The sequence below is a fragment of the Mus musculus genome, chromosome 17, assembly GCF_000001635.26.
Source record: "Mus musculus strain C57BL/6J chromosome 17, GRCm38.p6 C57BL/6J".
NCBI lineage: Eukaryota > Metazoa > Chordata > Mammalia > Rodentia > Muridae > Mus > Mus musculus.
Genome location: NC_000083.6, coordinates 42,590,897 through 42,611,667, shown reverse-complemented (window position 1 = coordinate 42,611,667; position 20,771 = coordinate 42,590,897). Strand labels below are relative to the sequence as shown.

The following is a 20,771-nucleotide window of genomic DNA, read 5'->3' as shown; positions in this document are numbered from 1 at the left end:
TCAGAGCTCTACAAAGTTTGCTAGGGAGCAATAGGACAAACTAGTTTTCAACCTTTTATTCACTGGGGGAGGTGTGAAAAGCCGCAGAGGCAGCCTGAGGAGAAGATGCAGGCTTGTCTAGACTGCAAATTGAACAACTGCGTGTTGGTGTATTTACGTCATTTAAGAAAAAAACAAAACAAAACAAAACAACGGTGAACATCTCTCCACTAGGTACCAATCACCTGTGGGACCCTGGAGTTTGCCTTTTGTTTTATGGAAAGAGATGCATTTGTGAGCGGATTCACGGACTTGTTATTCCGTCTGTTGAGATCTCTGCTGATTTGCTTCACAGACTCCTGGGGGGTGTGAGACCAGCATGGCCTTGAACCACACTGCCCTACCTCAGGATGAGCGCCTGCCCCACTATCTTCGAGACGAGGACCCTTTTGCTTCCAAACTTTCCTGGGAAGCGGATTTAGTGGCTGGCTTTTACCTAACAATAATCGGTAAGCTTCCTTAATGCTTCTGTGTCAGAGGCTGCATTGAGAGAATTCATAGGCTGTATTGATTTTGCACAAATGATTCTGATAAGTACGTGGGTATTAGCAGAGGTGGAGAAGGTGAATTGGCATTGTGACAGTCAATCAATGTTTCATAAAAAAATGACTGTTGCTCTCATTAGGGATAAATATTCTATTAATAATCCAAAGAACATTCATAGTGAATTCTTTATCTCAAAGCTACTTCATTTGGTCACTTGATTACTAGGTTTGATTTCTGGCTATCAAAAGAGTGATAATTGATAATTTTTCTGTTTTAAAAAGAATGGCTCTTAGACACCATCTACTTTAGCTTCATTTTCTCATAAATGAGGGAACTCTGGCCCAATATAACAGTGACAGTGAACACTGCTTTATAAGTTGCACCTCAGTCCTATGAAGATAAAAATTATTCTGGTGATCAATGAAATTCCACACTTTGGTGAAAAGAGTTTTTGTGTATAACTCACACAGGGTTGAATCTGCCTTATGTTAGACTGTATTGTTCAAACTGGCAGCCACCCATGGCTCCTGAGTGGACAAACTGTTACCTTTCAAATGAGCAGATTGTAGTGAAAATGCACGCCTCCTATTGAAGGCTTAGTACTTGGAAAATAATGTACAAACATCTTACTGATATTTTGAAATATGAAATGTCCATTGAACTCATAATTTCTGGATTATGAGTTTATGGATTAGATTTATACATAATTTATGGATTAGTAGATTAAGTATTAAATTATTAAAACTAATTTTCTTTTGTGCTTTTATGCTGCTTAATGTGGCTACCAGAAAAAAAACCCAGCAACATATGTATAGCTCACATTTCTGGTTTATATTTCTACTGAATTGCACAATGCAATTTTGCACCAATGACATTTTGTCTGGGCGTGGTGGCATGTTTTTTAACCCTAGCATTTGAGAGTCAGAGGCAGGCAGATCTCTATGAACTCCAGGCCAAACTGGTCTACATAAAATTCCGGGCCAGCCAGGGCTAAATTGTAGCACTGTCTTTAAATATTTACCACATTTCTTTAATTTAAAGTTGCTATATTAAATTTGGGTGAGCTGCGTGCAGGTGGGTTCTATCTTTAGGTTTATGTGTCTTTAATATTTCAGATGTTGGTTCCAGCCTGCTTTCTCAACCTTTCTTTCTCTCCCTCCTTTCTTTGTTTCTTCCACTCTCCCTCCCTCCCTTTTTCTCTTCCCCTCCCTCTCTCATCTGTTTATGACTGGTGAAGAATTTCATGTAATTCCTGAAATTGGAAAAAAAAACACACTAGAATGTTCCATAGATCCCTCTATGGTCAGTGCTTGAGGCAGAAAGAACTTATGAGATTAAATCATATGCTCTGTTGCAAAATAATTTCAAGGATCCTCGTATTTACTGTGAGCATTTGACTACTTTTCATTTTAATTGAAATTTGGCCTTTTGAACACAAATATATGAAGTATCCACTCTTTGCTACGCTTAAAGCGAGAGTGCCTCAGAATAAACTCCACACCATGTCTTCCTAAACTCAGTGATCAGGAAAGGCAGACAAAGAATCATTTCACAAATTAGAATTATTTGTTCCAGTCAGTTGCAAGGGATGCTTTGAAAATAGTGTCTTTAACCAGATCAATGGCTCTAGGCGATCTAACCGTGGGAGAACGATTAGCCCATTCCCTTCCTACTTTGAAGGATTTTTAGCAAGAGAGTGCAGCAGTGTTGGTGGGAAATGAGAAAAGTTCTCATTTCATGCATGTTGAGTGCAAGGGAGTCAAGATCAGACTTAAGTGCTGGAGTGGAGCTTAAAACTTAGGTGTTGGAAAGGAAGTCCCCAAGCTAAGGGAGTACTAGGTGAATTGAAGTCACAGAAAAATCATTTGGGGTGAGTGAGGAAGGGTGGGTTTGGATGAGAATGGAGGGGCTTATACTCTTTCTAGACCCATGTCTGCTTGTCACTTGTTTAGATCCTTTTTAAGGAGCCCGAGTGGACAAAGCAACATTCTTGGTCATCTTTGTTAAATACTAGGAATCTTCGGGGAAACTGAAGAATGAGAATAGAAACCCCAGATTGATATGCAGGAGAAATAAATGTGAGGCCCGTTTGCCACTCTCTTCTCTCCATGTTAAAACCTGTTTTACTAACTGCCTAAGAGGAAGGCTTTTCAGCCCGTCTATACACAAAAGGTACAGGATTTTGATGATCCAAAAAAAAAAAAAAAAAAAAAAAAAAAAAAGACCACCCCCTAGTCTCTATCTTCATAATTTTGTTTTCCTTAGTCTTAAAAATAAATCTGATGTCTCATTATGCTCATCTGCAGACAAGGTTGCTCACGGAAACAACTGAGCATAGCATTAATAGAGTTCACTATTTTTAAAATCATGACGGGCACTGGGTGAAACCCTATGAAATAGGGTTAGTAAAAAGTTTAAGAAAATGAGAGTAAGAAATAATCTCAAGAGATGCTGGCAGGCAAAGGGTGTTAGAGGAACTTTCTGGATTGACTGCATGCGAATACTTAACTGTTCCCCCCCCCCTTTTTTTTTGGCTATGACAAAGATGGAATTTGTTTTACTATTTTTGAGCTGCGTTTTTTGCACTTTTCTTTCCCAGTGTGCCTTGCTAGATGGCTTCTTATTAGGAGTTGCCTTTTATCCCCTCTGCTCTAGGACTGCACAATCCCTTCAGTCTCCCCTCCCCCATTTGCTTTAAGAAAGCTAAAGAGGCTTTCATGGACCATTAAGCATCTTTGGCTCCAGAGAGTCAGCATTCCCTAAAAAGCACCATGCAGTCAGATCCGGTGGTTTTATGCCATCAGCAGAGACACACATTTTTTTTTTCCCCTTGCCCCCTCAAATGAATTGTGGTGGAGGAAGTAAAGTAGAAATTTAAACAGAAAACGCTGGGTCTCTCCTGTTAATACTTTCCTTATTCCTTACCACTGAAGGCAGCTGTACCAGATTCTCATTTATACACAGCTACACTATGAAGCAAGAATTCCTGAGGAAATCTACTCTACATGTTAAGCTATGGAAGTAGGTGTATTCTTTTCTTAAATACAGTCAGTAGATAATGGGTCTAATTTTTGGATTTTTAAAAACTGGGCTTGTAAGAACTTGTGAACAGTTTCATTGTAATATCCAAAACCAACTTGCCATTAATAAAAGAACATTCAAACTTGGGAACACATGTATGTCGTTGTTGTCAGGTCTGGTGGGTTGAGGGTCACTTTCTCTCTCCTTGGTGGGAGGGGAATGTTGTCAGTGGTTACACACTTACCCTTGACAGCTAGTCCAGGGGTAGCTGAAGGCATCCATGGTCCAGATAGTGAGGGTCCATTCCACCGCAGGAATCTAAGTCCTGGGGCCTGTGTTGAGGACATGACCCCTTCCTTGCAAGGAAGCCACCTCTGACCACACCTCTCCCACATGCCAGTGCTCCTATGTGAGCCCACAGGGGCACTGAAGTCACCTCTCTTGGTTGACTTTATCTTCAAGATTTTTATAAAAAGCTAAGGGGTTGATTCCACTTATTCAAGGGAGGGAGTCATATAAAGCCAATACTTTATAAAAATGGCGAGGAAAACACTCTGCCCTGGGGGCCGGTACAAGAACTGACCATTGGGATTCCCACATCATCCTGAGCCTAACCGAGAAGCTAGTGGTTCCCTTGTCTGGGTAAGTTCAGTCCTGTAATTCCCCATTCCTACCCCTTCTGAGGCGACCCATCCCTTGCCTGTCACTCACAATCCATGCTTTTATTTCATCTTCTCAACTTAGATTTTTATCTAGTGTCCTGTCATTACCCTCTAAATCCGTGGAGTTCATTGTTTTTTTGTTTTTTAATGTGAAGTGTTTCATCTGCAAATGAATGCTCATGCTCACTTTAATGATGGGACATTTTATTCTTCTTTGTAGGGATTCTCTCTACATTTGGAAATGGGTATGTCCTTTATATGTCTTCTAGACGCAAGAAGAAGCTGAGACCTGCGGAAATAATGACTATCAATTTAGCAGTCTGTGATCTGGGGATATCAGGTAATTCAGCCACGCTGCTCCTTCTTTGTGGGTTTAAGGTATTAGCCATTCTAAATCCCTCACTGGCTCAGAGCTCACTTTCTTACCTCCTGCTTCTTCCCAAAGCATCTTTGCAGTGTTTGTAGCCAGTCAATAAAACATCTGCTAAAGAGATCAGCTAACATTCTTTTTTACTTATTAATATATTTAATTTTATTTAATAACATATTTATTAAGAGGTTGTTTATCATTTTTGGTTAGGCATGGGGCTTCTCCCTAGAAAACTGGGACAGCCCCCCCCTCCCCAAAGCTATTTCAAATTGATACCTGGAGGGGAAAAGAAAAGACTAAGTTTTCTCCAGTGGAGTGCCACACTCCAGGGTGGGCAGGCCCTGTGATCAAGAATAGTTAGTTAGCCAAAGCCAAACAAACTCCATGTTTTTTGGTAAGCTTATTTATTTATTTATTTATTTATTTATTTATTTATTTAGTCTTATCGGTTTTCTGTTTGTTTGGTTTTCATTTCATTTCATTCTTCTTTCGTGTGTCTTCTTCTTCTTCTTCTTCTTCTTCTTCTTCTTCTTCTTCTTCTTCTTCTTCTTCTTCTTCTTCTTCTTCTTCTTTTTTTTTTTTTTTGAGACAGGGTTTCTCCGTGTAGCCCTGGCTGTCCTGGAACTCACTCAGCCAGGCAGGCCTCGAACTAAGAAATCTGCCTGCCTCTGCCTCCCGAGTGCTGGGATTAAAGGCATGTGCCACCATGCCCGGCTTGTGTTTGCTTCTTTTTAGAGAGAGAAAAAGCTGGTGGGTAGGGAGGTAGAGAGTATTTGGGAGGAGTTGGAAAAACAATGATCAAAATATATTGTATGAGAGAAGTTTTCTATTTTTTATTTTCCTTTCCTTCTTTCTCTGTTTCTTTCCTTCTTTCTGTTTCCTTGTTTCTTTCTTGTCCCCCTTTTTCTTTTTCTTTTTGGCCTTTTGAGACACGCTCTCCTATAGCCCAGGCTGTTCCCTGATTTCCTATGTAGGTGAGGCTGACTTTGAACTGTTCACCCCCTTGCCTCCCCGGAGTGGTAGGATTACAGGCATGTGGCTCTATGGTTAGATCATTTTTGTCAAATATTTTATTTCTTACTTATTTTTTCCTTGAATATATACATGTCTGTATATGTACGTGTGTATGCACATTTACGTATATGGGCAATTTCATGTGGTTACATATTCATGTGTATATTTGTGTGCATGAATATTCATGTTTATGTGGGCACACATACATGTGTGTGTGTGTACTCATGTATGTGTGTGTGTGCGTATGCATGTGAGTATGTGTGTGCAGGTAAACTAGAAGCTAACATTGCTGTTTTTAATTCTTGACTTCTATGTGTACTGAGACAGGGTTTCTCACTTGAATTCAGAGCTCGTCAATTTGTTTCTCTAGCTAACCAGCTTGCCTTAGGAAATCCACTATCTCTGCTTCCCATGGGCTGGGCACCCAGGGTTTACATAGGTGCTGCAGATCCGAACTCTGGTCCTCACACTTATCTGACAAACACTTTACCCTTGGAGCGATTGTCCAAGCCCACTGTTAAGCCCTATCCCAGGAATGCTAAGTGTTAAGGGCAGAGTTTTGGACAATACATGATACTGTCCATATAATACGTGATACTGCCATATTTCAGAGTGCACTGGGCTATGGGTTCAGGATCTAACAGCCCACTGATTTGCACTCTGTGACTACTTTCTCACCAGCATGGAGACCTGGTGAAAAAAAAATGTAACATGATAGAATCTTGAAGGGGAAATGCTAGCCAAAGACCATGACAAGTCACTCTGAGAGAAGACAAGAGTTGCTGGGGCAACGGTGATTTTTATTGTAGTGTAAGAACTCACTACAAGCTTCTACCACGGTCCTTAAAGTTGGCTGCACAAAGACATTATAGGAGGCACTTAAAAGTACTGATATCAGGGAGTTTAATTCACGTGCCCGAGAAGTTCAGTGGATAAAGTCCTTGCTGTGAGCATGAAGACCTGATTTGGATAGGTAGCATCCATGGCTGTGACAATACATCCTTGTAATCCCAGCCTTGGGAAGTGGAGACAGGAACACTGTGAGGCGTGGAGTACAACAGCGTCACTGAAAGACCCTAGTGCCCCCAATAAGGTGGCAAGCGATTGAGAAAGACACCTAACATTAATATTCAGTCTACACATTTGCATATGCACACACGTGCACATGCACCACACCACACACACAGACACTCATAAATTCAGACATTCCACATCCACAGAAACACACAGAGATGCAGACGGACAGACATACCACATACAGAGAAATACACAGAGATGCAGATAGGCAGAAATAACACATGTGCGTGCACACACACACACACCCTACACACAGAGACACTCAATAGATACAGACAGACAGACATACCTCATTCACAGAAACACACAGAGCTACAGACAGACACACAGATACACACACACACACACACACACACACACTCAAGAGATACAGACAGACAGACATACCTCGCCCACAGACACACACAGAAATACAGAGATACAGACAGACAGACAGACACATGGAGATACACACACACACACACACACACCCCACCCAGAGACACACTCAATAGATACAGACAGACAGACATACCTCACTCAAAGAAACACACAGAGCTACAGGCAGACACACAGATACACACACACACACACACATGCATACACATCCAGACATGCACACACCACACACACACACCACACACACCACACACACACACACACACACACACACACTCACTCACACAGACACTCAAGAGATACAGACAGACACACAGACACAGACACACACACACACACACACACACACACACACACACACACACACACACACCAGTGTGCATTCATGCATTTCCAGATAAGCTACTCTGTGGGTCAAATTGAAAACTTCTGGATTTTCTCTTGTTTCTTAGACATTTCAGATAACCGAGCAAAGGAGCTATAATATTCTTTCTTTAACTGTACTTTATTTAAGAAAGAGTAATTTTGGGTGTGTGTCATCTTGCTCCATGATTGACTGACTATACCCTAACCTTTATTTGGATTCAAAATCTGTTATCTAGCTGTCTGTAGTCTCAGGCTGTTAGGGAGGAAGGACGAGCCGTTAAAGTGTTTGCTTTTGCATTGGAGACTTTTTTTTAAAAGCAGCTTCTCGCTTTCCCTTTTAAAATAGTGTGCCTTTTCCTAAATCGAATTTTCTACTGCTGCTAGTTTACAAAAACCAAGTTTAATAATAATTCTCGACCTATTGAGTCGATGCAATATTAAATAGCAGATATGTTGCCCTCTTCTTGAGAGTTTGCTTGCTTCAGGTTGCTTGAGAAGGCGGTACTGGGTACAGATAGACTCCAGTATCATAAACGCTTAAATGTGTTTGTATGTTAGAAGCGGAAAGAGGCTCTGCAAGCCTGTGTGAACCCCACGCGGTTTGTGCAAGGCTGCAAAGTGCCTGCCATTTCTACTCTTGCCACGAGATGGCGGGAGAGCAGCGGGCATGGTTCGGTTTTTCTCCATCTGCTAGCCTAAGGCTCCCTTCCTGGTTCTGCATGTAAAATGCCTGTCCCTATGAACCCTGCCATTTCAGCTACATCCTTCACCAGTGAGTAATAGCTGACTTTTGCTTAAGGCGGACACAGACAAGACGGAATTTAAAAAAATACTCTTAATTGGCCTGAGACATTGAAACTGCTTTCAGCCTTACCAGTCTGCTCAAGAGATCTCAGAAATCACACTCTTCCTTCCCCAGCCAGTGCGCTTAGAGGAATTCACCAGAAGGTGTTTTCTTCCACCTGGGCTTTCATTGGTAAATCTGGGTCACGTTTACTGTCTATAACACACTTTCTTCCAATACATCCCTAAAAATTTTGTCTTCTTCCCTTACTCAGATGCATTCTTTATTTTTTATTATTTTATTTTATTTTTATCGTTTATTTTTTACTTATTCACTTCTCAATCTCTCACTGACTCCCTCCCAGTCACCCCCTCCCACAAGCCTTCCCCCATTCCTTTCCCCCTTCTCCTCTGTGTGGGTGGGGGCCCCTGGGTATCCTCCTACCCTGGTATCAAGTCTTCCAGGCTAGGTACATCCTCTCCCACTGAGGACAGACAAGGCATCACAGCTAGAACAACATATCCTACATCTAGGCAACAGCTTTTGTGACAGGCCCCGTTCCAGTTGTTCAGGATCCACCATGAAAACCAAGCTGTACATCTGTTACATATGTGTGGGGAAGCCTAGGTCCAGCCCCTGTATGCACTTTGATTGGTGGTTTCAGTCTCTGAGAGCCCAAAGGGTTAAGGTTAGTTGACTCTGTTGGTCTTCCTGTGGAGTTCTCATCCCCTTCTGGGTCTTCAATCCTTCTTTCTATTCTTTCATAAGAGTTCTAAGCTCCACAGGGTCCCCAATGAAGGAGCTAGACAAAGTACCCAAGAAGCTGAAAGGGTTTGCAGTCCCCTAGGAGGAACAACAATATGAACTAACCAGTACCCCCAGAGCTCCCTGGGACTAAACCATCAATCAAAGAAAACACATGGAAGGACTAGCTCTAGCTGCATATGTAGCACAGGATGGCCTAGTTGGTCATCAATGGGAGGACAGGCCCTTGGTTCTGTGAAGGTTCTATGCCCCAGTATAGGGGAATGCCAGGGCCAGGAAGCATGAGTGGGTAGGTTGGGGAGCAGGGGGAGGGGGGAGAGGATAGGGGATTTTCCAAGGGGAAACTAGGAAAGGGGATAACATTTGAAATGTAAACAAAGAAAATATCTAATAAAAAAAAGGGGGGGGGGGAAGAGTTCTAAGCTCCATCCACTGTTTAGCTGTGAATGTCTGCATCCGTCTGAGTCAGCTGCTGGGTGGAACCTCTTGGAAGACAGCCATGCTAGGCTCCTGTCTGCAAGCATAACAGAGTATCATTAATAGTGTCAACGATTGGTGCTTGCTCATGGGATGGGTCTCAAGTTGGGCCGGTGGTTATTGGTTGGCCATTCCCTCAGTCTCTGCTCCATCTCCCATCCCTGGATTTCTTGTAGACAGGATAGATTTTCAGTCAAAAGTTTGTGACCCAGCTGCATTCTATTCTAAACATGGAAGAAGCACATTTTAGAATCAGGCATGCCACAGATATGCAGCTAATGTAGGTTGTCTTAACACAGAGAGAGGCTCTTATTCAGGACCATGTAGTAGATAGAGTAAGATAGAGAGTTAGAGAATTGTGTTAGCAGGTCCAGGGGTTTGAAGTCCTGGACACTGATAGCTAAAGCAAAGCAAAACACAGCGAAGCTGCACTGCAGTGGCTCTATCAGGCTGAGGAGCATTCTACTACGTGAAAGAGAGGAGGGGGAGAGGGAGGCAGACTGAGGGACAGAGACAGACACAGATATTGATATTTGTGGTAGATGACCTTGTCAAAGGCTCTACTCCAGGCTGGACATAGTACCAGAGCTCAAAATCACAACATTTGGGAGGTGAAGGCAAGATGTGCAGTAGCCTAGGGTTACCCTCTTCAGCTACAGAATACATTTGAGGCCAGTTTGGGCTACGTGAGGCCCTGTTTCAAACAAACCAACATACATGTGCATGAGTGCACTCTCTCTCTCCCCCCCCTCTCTCTCTCTCTCACACACACACACACACACACACACACACACACACACACACACACACACACACACGATGTTCACTACCCCAACAAAACAAGACAAGACAAGACAAGACAAGACAAGACAAGACAAGACAAGACAAGACAAGACAAAACAAAATAAACAAAACCTCCATTTTGGATGGAGACCTAGCATGGATATTAGTTTTTGTCTCTAGGTCACATTAATCTCTTCTGCTGCCTTGGCCTTCACGCAAGGGGATTTTCTGCAAGCTTTGGGGTTTGCTGTCTTTTCTGCTCTGAAGGCTTTTCAGGCTACTGATCCTCATGCTACCTAAATGTCACTCCCTTATGTAAAGTAATGACTCTTGTCTATCTCTGTATCCTGTGTTTCTTTACCCCACTAATTCCTATTTATCATTCTGTCATGCTCTCCCCATTTCTCTCTCAGACTGGTTGCAAGTATATTGAACCTTGCCTTTACTAATAGCTGTCTTGTGTTTGAATCTTACGTTTATTAAAATGGGTATCTCGTATCTGAGTAAGACATAACTCAACAGAACATGTGTGACAAAGAATGAATAGAGAGGAAAAAATTGCAAGAGAACATGGGAATGTGGTTTTAATTTAAACATGGAAGAGCTTAAAAAGTGATTGGCAAATAGTTTTGGTCAGTTTTGTTACTAATAGTACAAAAGTGTACAAAGTACCGAGTGTTCTTGCAGGACTGGCTTCCATACTTTTCATTCATTCTCTCTTCCTTCCCCCCTCTCTCCTTTCCCCTCACTCATCCCCACTCCTGATATTTTCCATCTGCCTTGACTGGTCCTTCTCTGTTCATAAGTAATAAAAATACAAAAACCAAAACCATCAAATGATGTAATAAAATAGCCATAAATAAGATATGATATTTCTCCTGATGGAAAGAGGGTTAGGCTCTCCATGACAGTCTCGCTTCACACACACAGTTGTGCACAGACAGTGCACCCTTCCACACACTCACATATGTACTTGTCTACATGCAAACATATACATATCAAGCCATTGCTATACAGACACACACATACATTTATATATGAGCCATGTATATACACAAACCCACCCCTCCCACAACACACACACACACACACACACACACACACACACACACACACACACACACACACACAAATATTTGTGCTTTCAGAAGAGCTTTATAGACTCCCCAAGAAGGGAGCATTTGAAAATCATTGTATTAGAAAAGTTCCTTCCAATTCCAAGATTTCATTCCTCTCATTCTCTTGTCCTTGAATGCTGTTGTTATCCTGAAAACAGTATATGTATATGTAGTATATGTATATGATGTATATGTATATAATGTGTGTGCATTTAAGTTCAAATTGAGAGAATGTGAGTGAGACTCACACCTCTGTGGCCTTTCACTCTCCCTGTTCTGAATTCAAGGCATGGTTTCTCTTTCTGCATAGATGACCTACCCGCTTTCTTCTCCCAAGTCCCACTACTCAGGGCTTAACTCTGAGTATGTGATGTTTTACCTGGGGTTAGAAACCATATCACCCTCTCACAGCAGGAGTGACTGTATTAACAGATTCAGTGAGGACAGAAAACTCATGAACAGTGTATAAGAATTCATGAAAGGTGCAATGGAATCCTTTTAATAAAGCTTAATATGTGTTTTGGGATAAAAAATTCTTAACAAGCTAGAATGATGAAGGAGTATCTTTGATTAAAAGTAGCAAAATTATCACATTCAATAATAAAAGATTTAAAGGTCTCTCTCTCTCTCTCTCTCTCTCTTTCTCTCTCTCACACACACACACACACACACATGATGTTCACTACCCCCAACAAAACAAAACAAGACAAGACAAGACAAGACAAGACAAGACAAGACAAGACAAGACAAGACAAGACAAGACAAAACAAAATAAACAAAACCTCCATTTTGGATGGAGACCTAGCATGGATATTAGTTTTTGTCTCTAGGCCACATTAATCTCTTCTGCTGCCTTGACACATTCTGTGTCGTAGTCTCATGTAGCCCAGGATGACAACCAACTCTCTAATAAGTAAAGGTTGATTTGAACCTCTGATATTCCAGACTCTACTTCCCAAACCCTACAGCTGCAGCCTAGTGCTGCCATGTCTGACTTGTGTATCGTGAAATTGAACCAGGACCTTGGGTACCCCAGGCAAACACTCTACAAACTTAGTTGGAACATCAGCTGAAGCCAATAGAAACATTTCTTTTAGAATTGGCCGATACATGGATGCCTTCTATGATCCATCTACTTGACATTACTCTATAAAGCTTAGATAGTGTAATAACACAACAAATGAGTATAAAACTATAATTACTTGTTAATCCTGAGACTACATGGGGGAGTACCAGCAGACTTGGGGAGCTACTGCATGACATGCATAAAGGTTATAATTCCCAGCATTGAAGTATTTTTTTGGTGTAAGACCTATTATCCTTAAACTGAAAATAGATTTGTCTCTGATATACATTCTGGAAACAATTTCCCCTCTGTCCATTCCTCCTGGCTCTCTCCCATCTCCCTTCTCCCCCTGTCTACTCCCTTTCCATCTCCCTTCAGAAAGAAGCAGGTCTCCAAGAGACAACAGCCCAACATGACAAAGCAAAATGCACCAAGACAAGGCAAAAAAACCATCACACTGAAGTTGGACAAGGCAACCCAACAGGAGACAAAGGGTCTCAAGAGCACACAAGGAGTCTTAATTTTATTTTTCATAATCTGTGGAGTAATTGGTAATGGGTAATGGCAACCCAACAGGAGACAAAGGGTCCCAAGAGCACACAAGGAGTCTTAATTTTATTTTTCATAATCTGTGGAGTAATTGGTAATGGCAGCAGCAGCAGCCTATAGTTAATACACCTGGGCACAAGATACTTTCTGAATAGGAAATACGTAAATGTTTTGCATATTCACCATCAACGACCATAGTTGTACCCTTTGTTGGGTTTTGTTTGACTAGCCAAGTATGTTCGCTTTGGAGGCCAAGACACAAGTCCTCCAATAAGCTTGGTGTGGCTGAATAGATGTGTCAAGGTCACTGTAGACAACCTTGTTCCCAGGAATGCTTATTCAACATTCCAACTTGAATATCTAATTTTGAACAGGAGGAGAACAACAGAGTCCCAGACAGTCAAGGAGGAAAAATCAGTTTAGGAACATTGTGCTTCAGAAGAAAATCTCTCTCGGATGTTTTATTGTAAATGTAGTGTCTGTCTTGCTCATCTTTAAAATGAACCACTTTAGGTTAACAAGGATCACATTGCTGTTATCGCCCTCTGGGGTAACATCTATTGTACTCCTTGAAGCCAAATCTCTTTGAGGCAGTTATAATAGTAAGGAAAGTCATACTTAACTTTCAAAAAGTTCTTTGACTATTGGGATGAATGAAAACTTTTCAGGGTAATTTCAATTTTAGTTCCTGAAAAACATCAGTGCCATTTTAAAAATAGTTGAAAGGTATTTTTGAATCATTTTATTAGCATATATATTAGCATAATATGACACTTTCATACTTGTATATAACATATTAAAATCAATTCACTCCCTCATTCCCCCCTTACTCCCCCATCCTTCTCACTAATTCCTCACTATTTTCCTAACAGTCCTTTTATCAACCTTCATATCTTTTGCATGTGTGTCTCAATGAATTATATTAGAATTGCTTACAGGACCTCGTCCCACCTTACCAGTGCATATCTCTCCCTTCCTTAGCAGCCATTAAGTACTTATAAATCTTCAGAGAGAAATGGGTACCTATGAGCCCCTTCCCTCCCATAACAGGATGTTGACAAGCTTAGCCCACCTTGTACAGGTAATCACATATGCCATGAGCTCAGGAATGTGACAGTCATGCTATGCCATGTCATGACATGACATGTCTAATCATGAGGTCAGCATCCTGTATAGCTCCCTGTCCTTACCTGCAGCTCTTACATTCTTTCTGCTTCTTCTTTTGAGTTGCTTTCTGAGAAGGTGTGTGTTAAAAATGTCCCGTTTACAGCCTGACATTCAATAGTCATTTATTTTCAGTAGTTTGGCCAATTTGTGAGTCTTGCAGTCACTACTGTTAACTGCAAAATGACATTTGTCTGACCAAAGCTAACAGCAACATTAATCTATGGGCAAAAACATAGTTATGCAGAAGGCAGCTTATGCCTCTTTAGTAGATCAACAGTAGTAGCTTCTTCACAGAGCCCAGGACTTTCCAAGCCATCAGCTTTTGATTAGGTTTACAGTTCCACATACATTCTCCTACTTCTGGAGCAAGCCTCAAAACCAATTAGAAAATCGCTGGTTACTCCTACGACAGTTGTGGCATTATTCCTTAGTGTACAAGTAGACTCATGGGTTATTATCAAACACATGATCAACAGATGAATGGGCTCCCAGCAGTTTGCAAAGCCCCTTCAAGCCCTATGAAGCCGTAAGGAGGAAACGGTTTCCTCGACATCCCAGACCTGCTGATCCCTTTATGTCTACCACCAAGACCTGTTGTGTCTTCATTTTGTTGTCGTGGGTCACCTATGAGCTGTCAGAATTTTACTAATCTATCCATTCTGAGTAAGGAATGTGTGTGTGTGTGTGTGTGTGTGTGTGTGTACTCACACTTTGAAATGTGTCTGTGGGGATGAAGGGCCAGCTGAGTTGAGTGAATATGTGAAGATTTTAACCTTCAAGTAGCTTCATTTGATGCCTGCTTGATGCTCTAGTTGTAGGCAAGCCGTTCACCATCATCTCTTGCTTCTGCCACCGCTGGGTGTTTGGCTGGTTTGGCTGCCGCTGGTATGGCTGGGCTGGATTTTTCTTTGGCTGTGGAAGCCTGATTACCATGACTGCTGTCAGCCTGGACCGCTATCTGAAGATCTGTTATCTGTCTTATGGTAAGTTGGAAGGTCCCTTGTTCCCTGATAGGAAAGTTAGATGATCGGAGTGTCAGAGCTGTGCATATTTTCTACAGTAAATAAAGGTTATTAATGACTTCAGTGACCAAGAACCCTTCTATTCATAGCCTATCTTGTTCTACTGTTTATTTAGATTTGACCTGTGTTGACATATGTTTCCTTTAGTTCGACTTTTACAATATGCCTACAGCTTTCAGATGTCTCACTTTCTTGTATAAAATACCGCAGTGTCTACACAATTTACTCATGTGGAAAACAAAAAGAATAAATGAAAAGATCAGGTCTGAGAGATTTAGCTGATGACTTCAGGTTTTTTTTTTTTTTTTGTGATTATAAGAACTGTTATCTATGATTTTTCTTTAGGATTCAGGTTCCCTAAGTTTTCAGAGATGGGGAATTCCAGGATGTTCTCCAGGTTTAGAGAGCCATACAGATGTTGCTATCTAAAAGGATGCATGCACTGAAAAAAGGCTCTGTGGGTCCCTTGTGGTTTTGGTAGGTAGACGAGCAGCTAAGAGGGCCAGCAAGGCAGCTTTAATGGATTTTCCAGACCTCCATATTTTAAAGATTCGACGATTTTACTAATTAAAGTTTTAGTATGTGTGGTTCTTTGGATCCTGGGAATTTATTGATCCAGAAGGAGAGAGATTTGGGGCACTTAATTTTAATAGTAAGAATCAGACCTAATCAGGGAGTGGTTGTGACTTCCTTTGGGTAAAACAGCTTGGACTAACAAACTGTTAGATAGTGTGGCTGAGGCTGCAGGACAGAGGATGGCCAGTGTAAAGACATGACAAAGAATGTTTCCTTTTGTCCTTAAAAAGTTGTTAGTGCTCTGAAAGAGGACTCCGAGAGACTCTGAAGGAGGCCAATATGGGGCAGTGGGAGGGGAGTTGCGAGTGTCCTCAGGATTCAACGTTCATTAAAAAACTGCACCTCTTTTCGTAAATGTCTGAAACTTCCCATTGAAACAGCCTGAGTCAAAAGTTGCAATAAGATAAAATCATACAATTATGCAGTTTGTATGATGTTAGAGCTCAGTTCTTATCATAATCTTGTTTTCTCGCACAGCAAATGGATATTAAATAAAACCATAGATTTTATAGACAAGAAGACAAAAAGTTTCAACTTCCTGGGAGTATTTGGGGGGAAGAATAATCCTTGATCTCTGTTTTAAAATGTCATCTAGAGTTTAAAGTTTGTATCAACTAAAGAGAGGATGCTATCCATTTCCAGAATCATGGCAGGGCATAAATGCTGTAGGAGAAATGTATATACCACAAGCTTCTTCTAAGCTTGACTTTCAGTGAGGTTTCACCCTTTAACCTGCTTCACTATTGGACCTTCACACAGTGTTCTCTAGCATATCGGAATTTAAAAGGTCACTCAGGGACATGCAGACATATGTGGTGGGAAGCAACCACGTAACGTTGTAAGTGGTCATTCCTGAGAGATGACCCTTTGGACTCTTGAATAATTCCAGTGACCAGTGACGGGGAGCTTACTACTGCTCAAGGCAGCCCATTCTCTGATTGGTCTGCTCTCATTGTTACAATGTTATTCCTTATATTGAGACAAAACTGCCTCCCAGTAACCTCCACCCATTGGTCCTAGTTCTGACTTCTGGAGCACCACAGAACCCATCTCCTAATCTACTCCCTCCTGTACTTGACAGCCTTTCAGCATACTGGAATGTAAGTATGAAAGCATCTCACTCAGTAACCCTCACTATCAATGCTTATCCGTATGCCTATGCACGTCCTTATGAAGCTATGTCACAATCTCTGCCAGTGTCTGACGCGTTAGGATGGATAATCAAGAGCTGATGAACCTTTGTGGCTACCCGATCGCTACCCTTCTCTCGTTGGGCTTGAGGAAGTTTCTATTTCATGATGTGCAATGCCATGTATTTGAGTAAATGGAGACGACGGAGCATAGACACAATTTCTTCTGTTTCTTCTTAGTGATCACACACACACATACACACACACACACACACACACACACACACACACACACACACACACACAGAGGAGTAAATGTTCATATTAAGGTCTAAGTTAAGAGTTTGCAAAGTTGACACTATTTCATTTACTTTAAACATCATCAAAACCTTTAAGCAAAGACTGGGGTGATAGCTCAGTTGGTAGAGTGCCTGCCTACCATGCACAATGCCCTGTGTTCTGGCCCCAGCACCACATAAAGTAGGCACAGTGGGAGTGTGCACCTGTCATTCCAGTTCTTGGGATATGGAGGCAGGAGGATCAGAAGTTTAAGCTCACCCTCAGCTCCACAGCCATTCTGAGGCTAGCTTGGGTCAGAGTCCATTCCTCAAAGCAAACAAACAAGAAAGCAACGAAGCTAACAACAAACCATAAGCAATGGGTCACCACAACTTCCCTTTAATGTTAAGAATACTGAGCACCCAGAAAGGCCACATGGAAGAAGTCACACTGCGCTCTGAAGAACTGCAGTCTTAGTGACTTAAATCTCACTTGCTCAGAACAGAAGCAGCCCCCGAGCGCATGTGGAAAGAGTTAGGGTTACTCTGTGTTTCTTTTTTGATAGTTCTACCCTGCTACTGTGCAGCCGAAGCAGCAAGGGACCATTCTCATTCCTCTGCTGCAATATGCTATGGGAGGTGCAGAGATTCCCATGACTGCTGCAGAAGAGCTAGATGACCTGGCTTTGGTGACTGTTGAACTTCGGGAAATGATCACTAGTGTTTTACAACTTAATTAAAAAAATAAATGATTGTAGCATTTCTTTCTCTTGGAATTCCCTTAAAGAGCTCTTTGTCTCCCACTCCTTTGTCACCCCCGGTCTTCTTGAAGACATTTTTCCCCCCAGAATTACTTACACAGTATGTGTGACAACCTAATCAGATTGCTGCTCTCCCACCATGCCGGTGTACTCTCCGACTGTCCCATGAATAACATCCAAGGATTCAAAAATGTGCATGGATTTCCAAGCACAGTCATTCATTTTAACACCACACCACAGGTTCAGGTTCAAGACCCGCCAACCCCACTCAACAAATTCCTAGGCAAGGAAGGGATATAGACACAAAAGAGGATTGAGAAATAAGAATGGTTTCAAGACAAGACGAATTCTTTGTGATTTTGCACCTCCTGGGAAGGACTGTCCTTTCAATTCTTAGACAACTCACTAACATACTCTTGAGATATCTTCCCAAGCTCCCCCATCGTCTTCCGTGTCCTCTCCTCTTTGTGCTGTCCGCTCTCCCACCCTGAGCCACTTCTCCCTCCCAAAGCTCCTAGGTGCCTAGAGAAAACTTTCCCCGTGAATTCTCTTCAAATTGCATCCTCCTGGACAAAGCCTCCAGCTCTGGAACTTTCCCTGCCTTGACTTCACTCTCCCCCAGGCTTCAGTTAATCTGTCCACGTCTCCCAGAATTCAGTGGAATAAATCTTTGCAGATGGAATTTGACATGTCCAGGGGAGGTATCCGGGCTCAGGGTAGGTTACATGTGGGTAATGCTCTTTTTTTCTACCTCCAGGGGTCTGGCTGAAGAGAAAGCATGCCTACATCTGCCTGGCAGTCATCTGGGCTTATGCTTCCTTCTGGACCACCATGCCCTTGGTGGGCCTGGGGGACTATGCACCTGAGCCCTTCGGAACCTCATGCACCCTGGACTGGTGGCTGGCCCAGGCTTCAGGTGGGGGTCAGGTGTTCATCCTGAGCATCCTCTTCTTCTGCCTCCTGCTGCCAACGGCTGTGATTGTTTTCTCATATGCTAAGATCATCGCCAAGGTGAAGTCTTCTTCTAAAGAGGTAGCCCATTTCGACAGTCGAATCCATAGCAGCCATGTACTTGAGGTGAAGCTGACCAAGGTAATGGTAACTGTAGTCCCTTTAATAGGTGTGGCTTTTTAGAACACTCAAAATGTCAAAAGGTGGAAGGGTTGGGGACTGTTGGGACCTGAAAAAACCCAGAATCTCTATTGGTTGTTTATCCATGCTTGAACTCTGTTAGAGCTTATATAAATCACTGTAGTCTCACCCTTCTGCTCCCTAAACTCTCCACACAAATACACACATTTAAAGTATCTACCAAATTAGTGTAGTGGATTTGATGGGCCTATTTTCTTTATTGAAATACATGTTGGTCACACACACACACACACACACACACACACACACACACACACACACACACACACACACACAGACACACACACACACACACACACATGTAATACCTCACAGTTTGCACCATTTTGCTTGGACTCTGGTAGGCATTTTCAGGTCATCCTGCCATCCACATTGTTTACTGGTTTATCACAGAGCATTCCTGAATGGTTGGATCCTTTGGTAAGTGTGGAGGAACACAGTTGGCAGTCTTTTAGATATTATGGTAAGTGGAGAAAGGACCATGGAATTTGACAACAGATTAAGGTTTGGATTCCACCATAAACATTGAGCTGTCTGTAACCCAGCACTAGACATCTAACTTTTTAAAGTTAGTTGATTGATTTATTACATGGTAAATAAAATATAATTACATTACTGCCTTCCTTCCCTTTCCTCCTTCCAGCCCCTCCCATGTTTCCTCTCATTCTCACTTATAGTCTCTCTCTCTCTGTCTTTGATTATTATTGTTTTACACACACACACTCCTATGCCCACTCCCCAACATGTACACACATTGACCTACACATTGACAAATATGTAAGTACAACTTGCAGAGCCCATCTTTTTCTGTGACACCCAACTTCTTTCTTTTTGTAATATATGAAATATATTTAAAAAGTGTTTATTAAGTTCTTGTCCAGTTTGAATTTTAATACATTTATTTTTTTCATATGATATAAGGAGTCTGTAGATATGTACACGTGTAGAAGCTAGAGGTCAATATCAGGTGCCTCTCCCTCTTGCTCTTCACCTTATTTTTTTTAATATTTTTTATTAGGTATTTTCCTCATTTACATTTCCAATGCTATCCCAAAAGTCCCCCATACCGTCCCCCCCACTCCCCTACCCACCCACTCCCCCTTCTTGGCCCTGGCGTTCCCCTCTACTGGGGCATATAAAGTTTGCAAGTCCAATGGGCCTCTCTTTCCAGTGATGGCCGACTAGGCCATCTTTTGATACATATGCAGCTAGAGTCAAGAGCTCCGGGGTACTGTTTAGTTCATAATGTTGTTCCACCTATAGGATTGCAGATCCCTTTAGCTCCTTGGTTACTTTCTCTAGCTCCTCCATTGGGAGCCCTGTGATCCATCCATTAGCTGACTGTGAGCATCCACTTCTGTGTTTGCTAGTCCCCAGCATAGTCTCACAAGAGACAGCTATATCAGGGTCCTTTCAGCAAAATCTTGTTAGTGTATGCAATGGACATCCAGCTTCTTAGAGTCTGTTTCCTCACTGTGTAACAAGCATAGTAAATTTGGGTCTGGAGACACAACTCAGCACATCTTGCAGGGGAACTAGGTTTGCCTTCCAGCATCCGCGTGGTGGCTCGCAGCTCATCAGGCAAGAGAGCAAATGAGATTCAGGCAAGTGTTTGGTTCTGTCCTCTTCTGCATTCCACAGCCCAGCACTTGCTAGATGGTAACTGTGATAACTCCATTGCATACCTGATTAAAGGTGGCCTTGATAACTGTGAACTGGTCCTTTGACTT

The 20,771-nt window shown here is 42.1% G+C and overlaps 1 protein-coding gene across 3 annotated transcripts in view; it reads left to right on the top strand.

The window, feature by feature from the left end:
- The first annotated feature begins 237 nt into the window (after positions 1 to 237).
- Positions 238 to 20,771, top strand: part of Opn5 (opsin 5) — a 54,652-nt gene continuing 34,118 nt past the window's right edge. Inside the window, exons 1-5 of one of the 3 annotated variants that reach the window (XM_006524453.1) lie at positions 410 to 488; positions 3,459 to 3,546; positions 4,429 to 4,548; positions 14,935 to 15,105; positions 18,647 to 18,981. In XM_006524453.1, the coding sequence (XP_006524516.1) occupies positions 3,531 to 3,546; positions 4,429 to 4,548; positions 14,935 to 15,105; positions 18,647 to 18,981 (642 nt within the window). In that variant the 5' untranslated portion in view covers positions 410 to 488; positions 3,459 to 3,530. Of the gene's footprint in view, positions 489 to 3,458; positions 3,547 to 4,428; positions 4,549 to 14,934; positions 15,106 to 16,740; positions 17,057 to 18,646; positions 18,982 to 20,771 lie in introns of those variants that run through there. The other 2 variants (XM_017317518.1, NM_181753.4) reach the window with 2 other exon arrangements.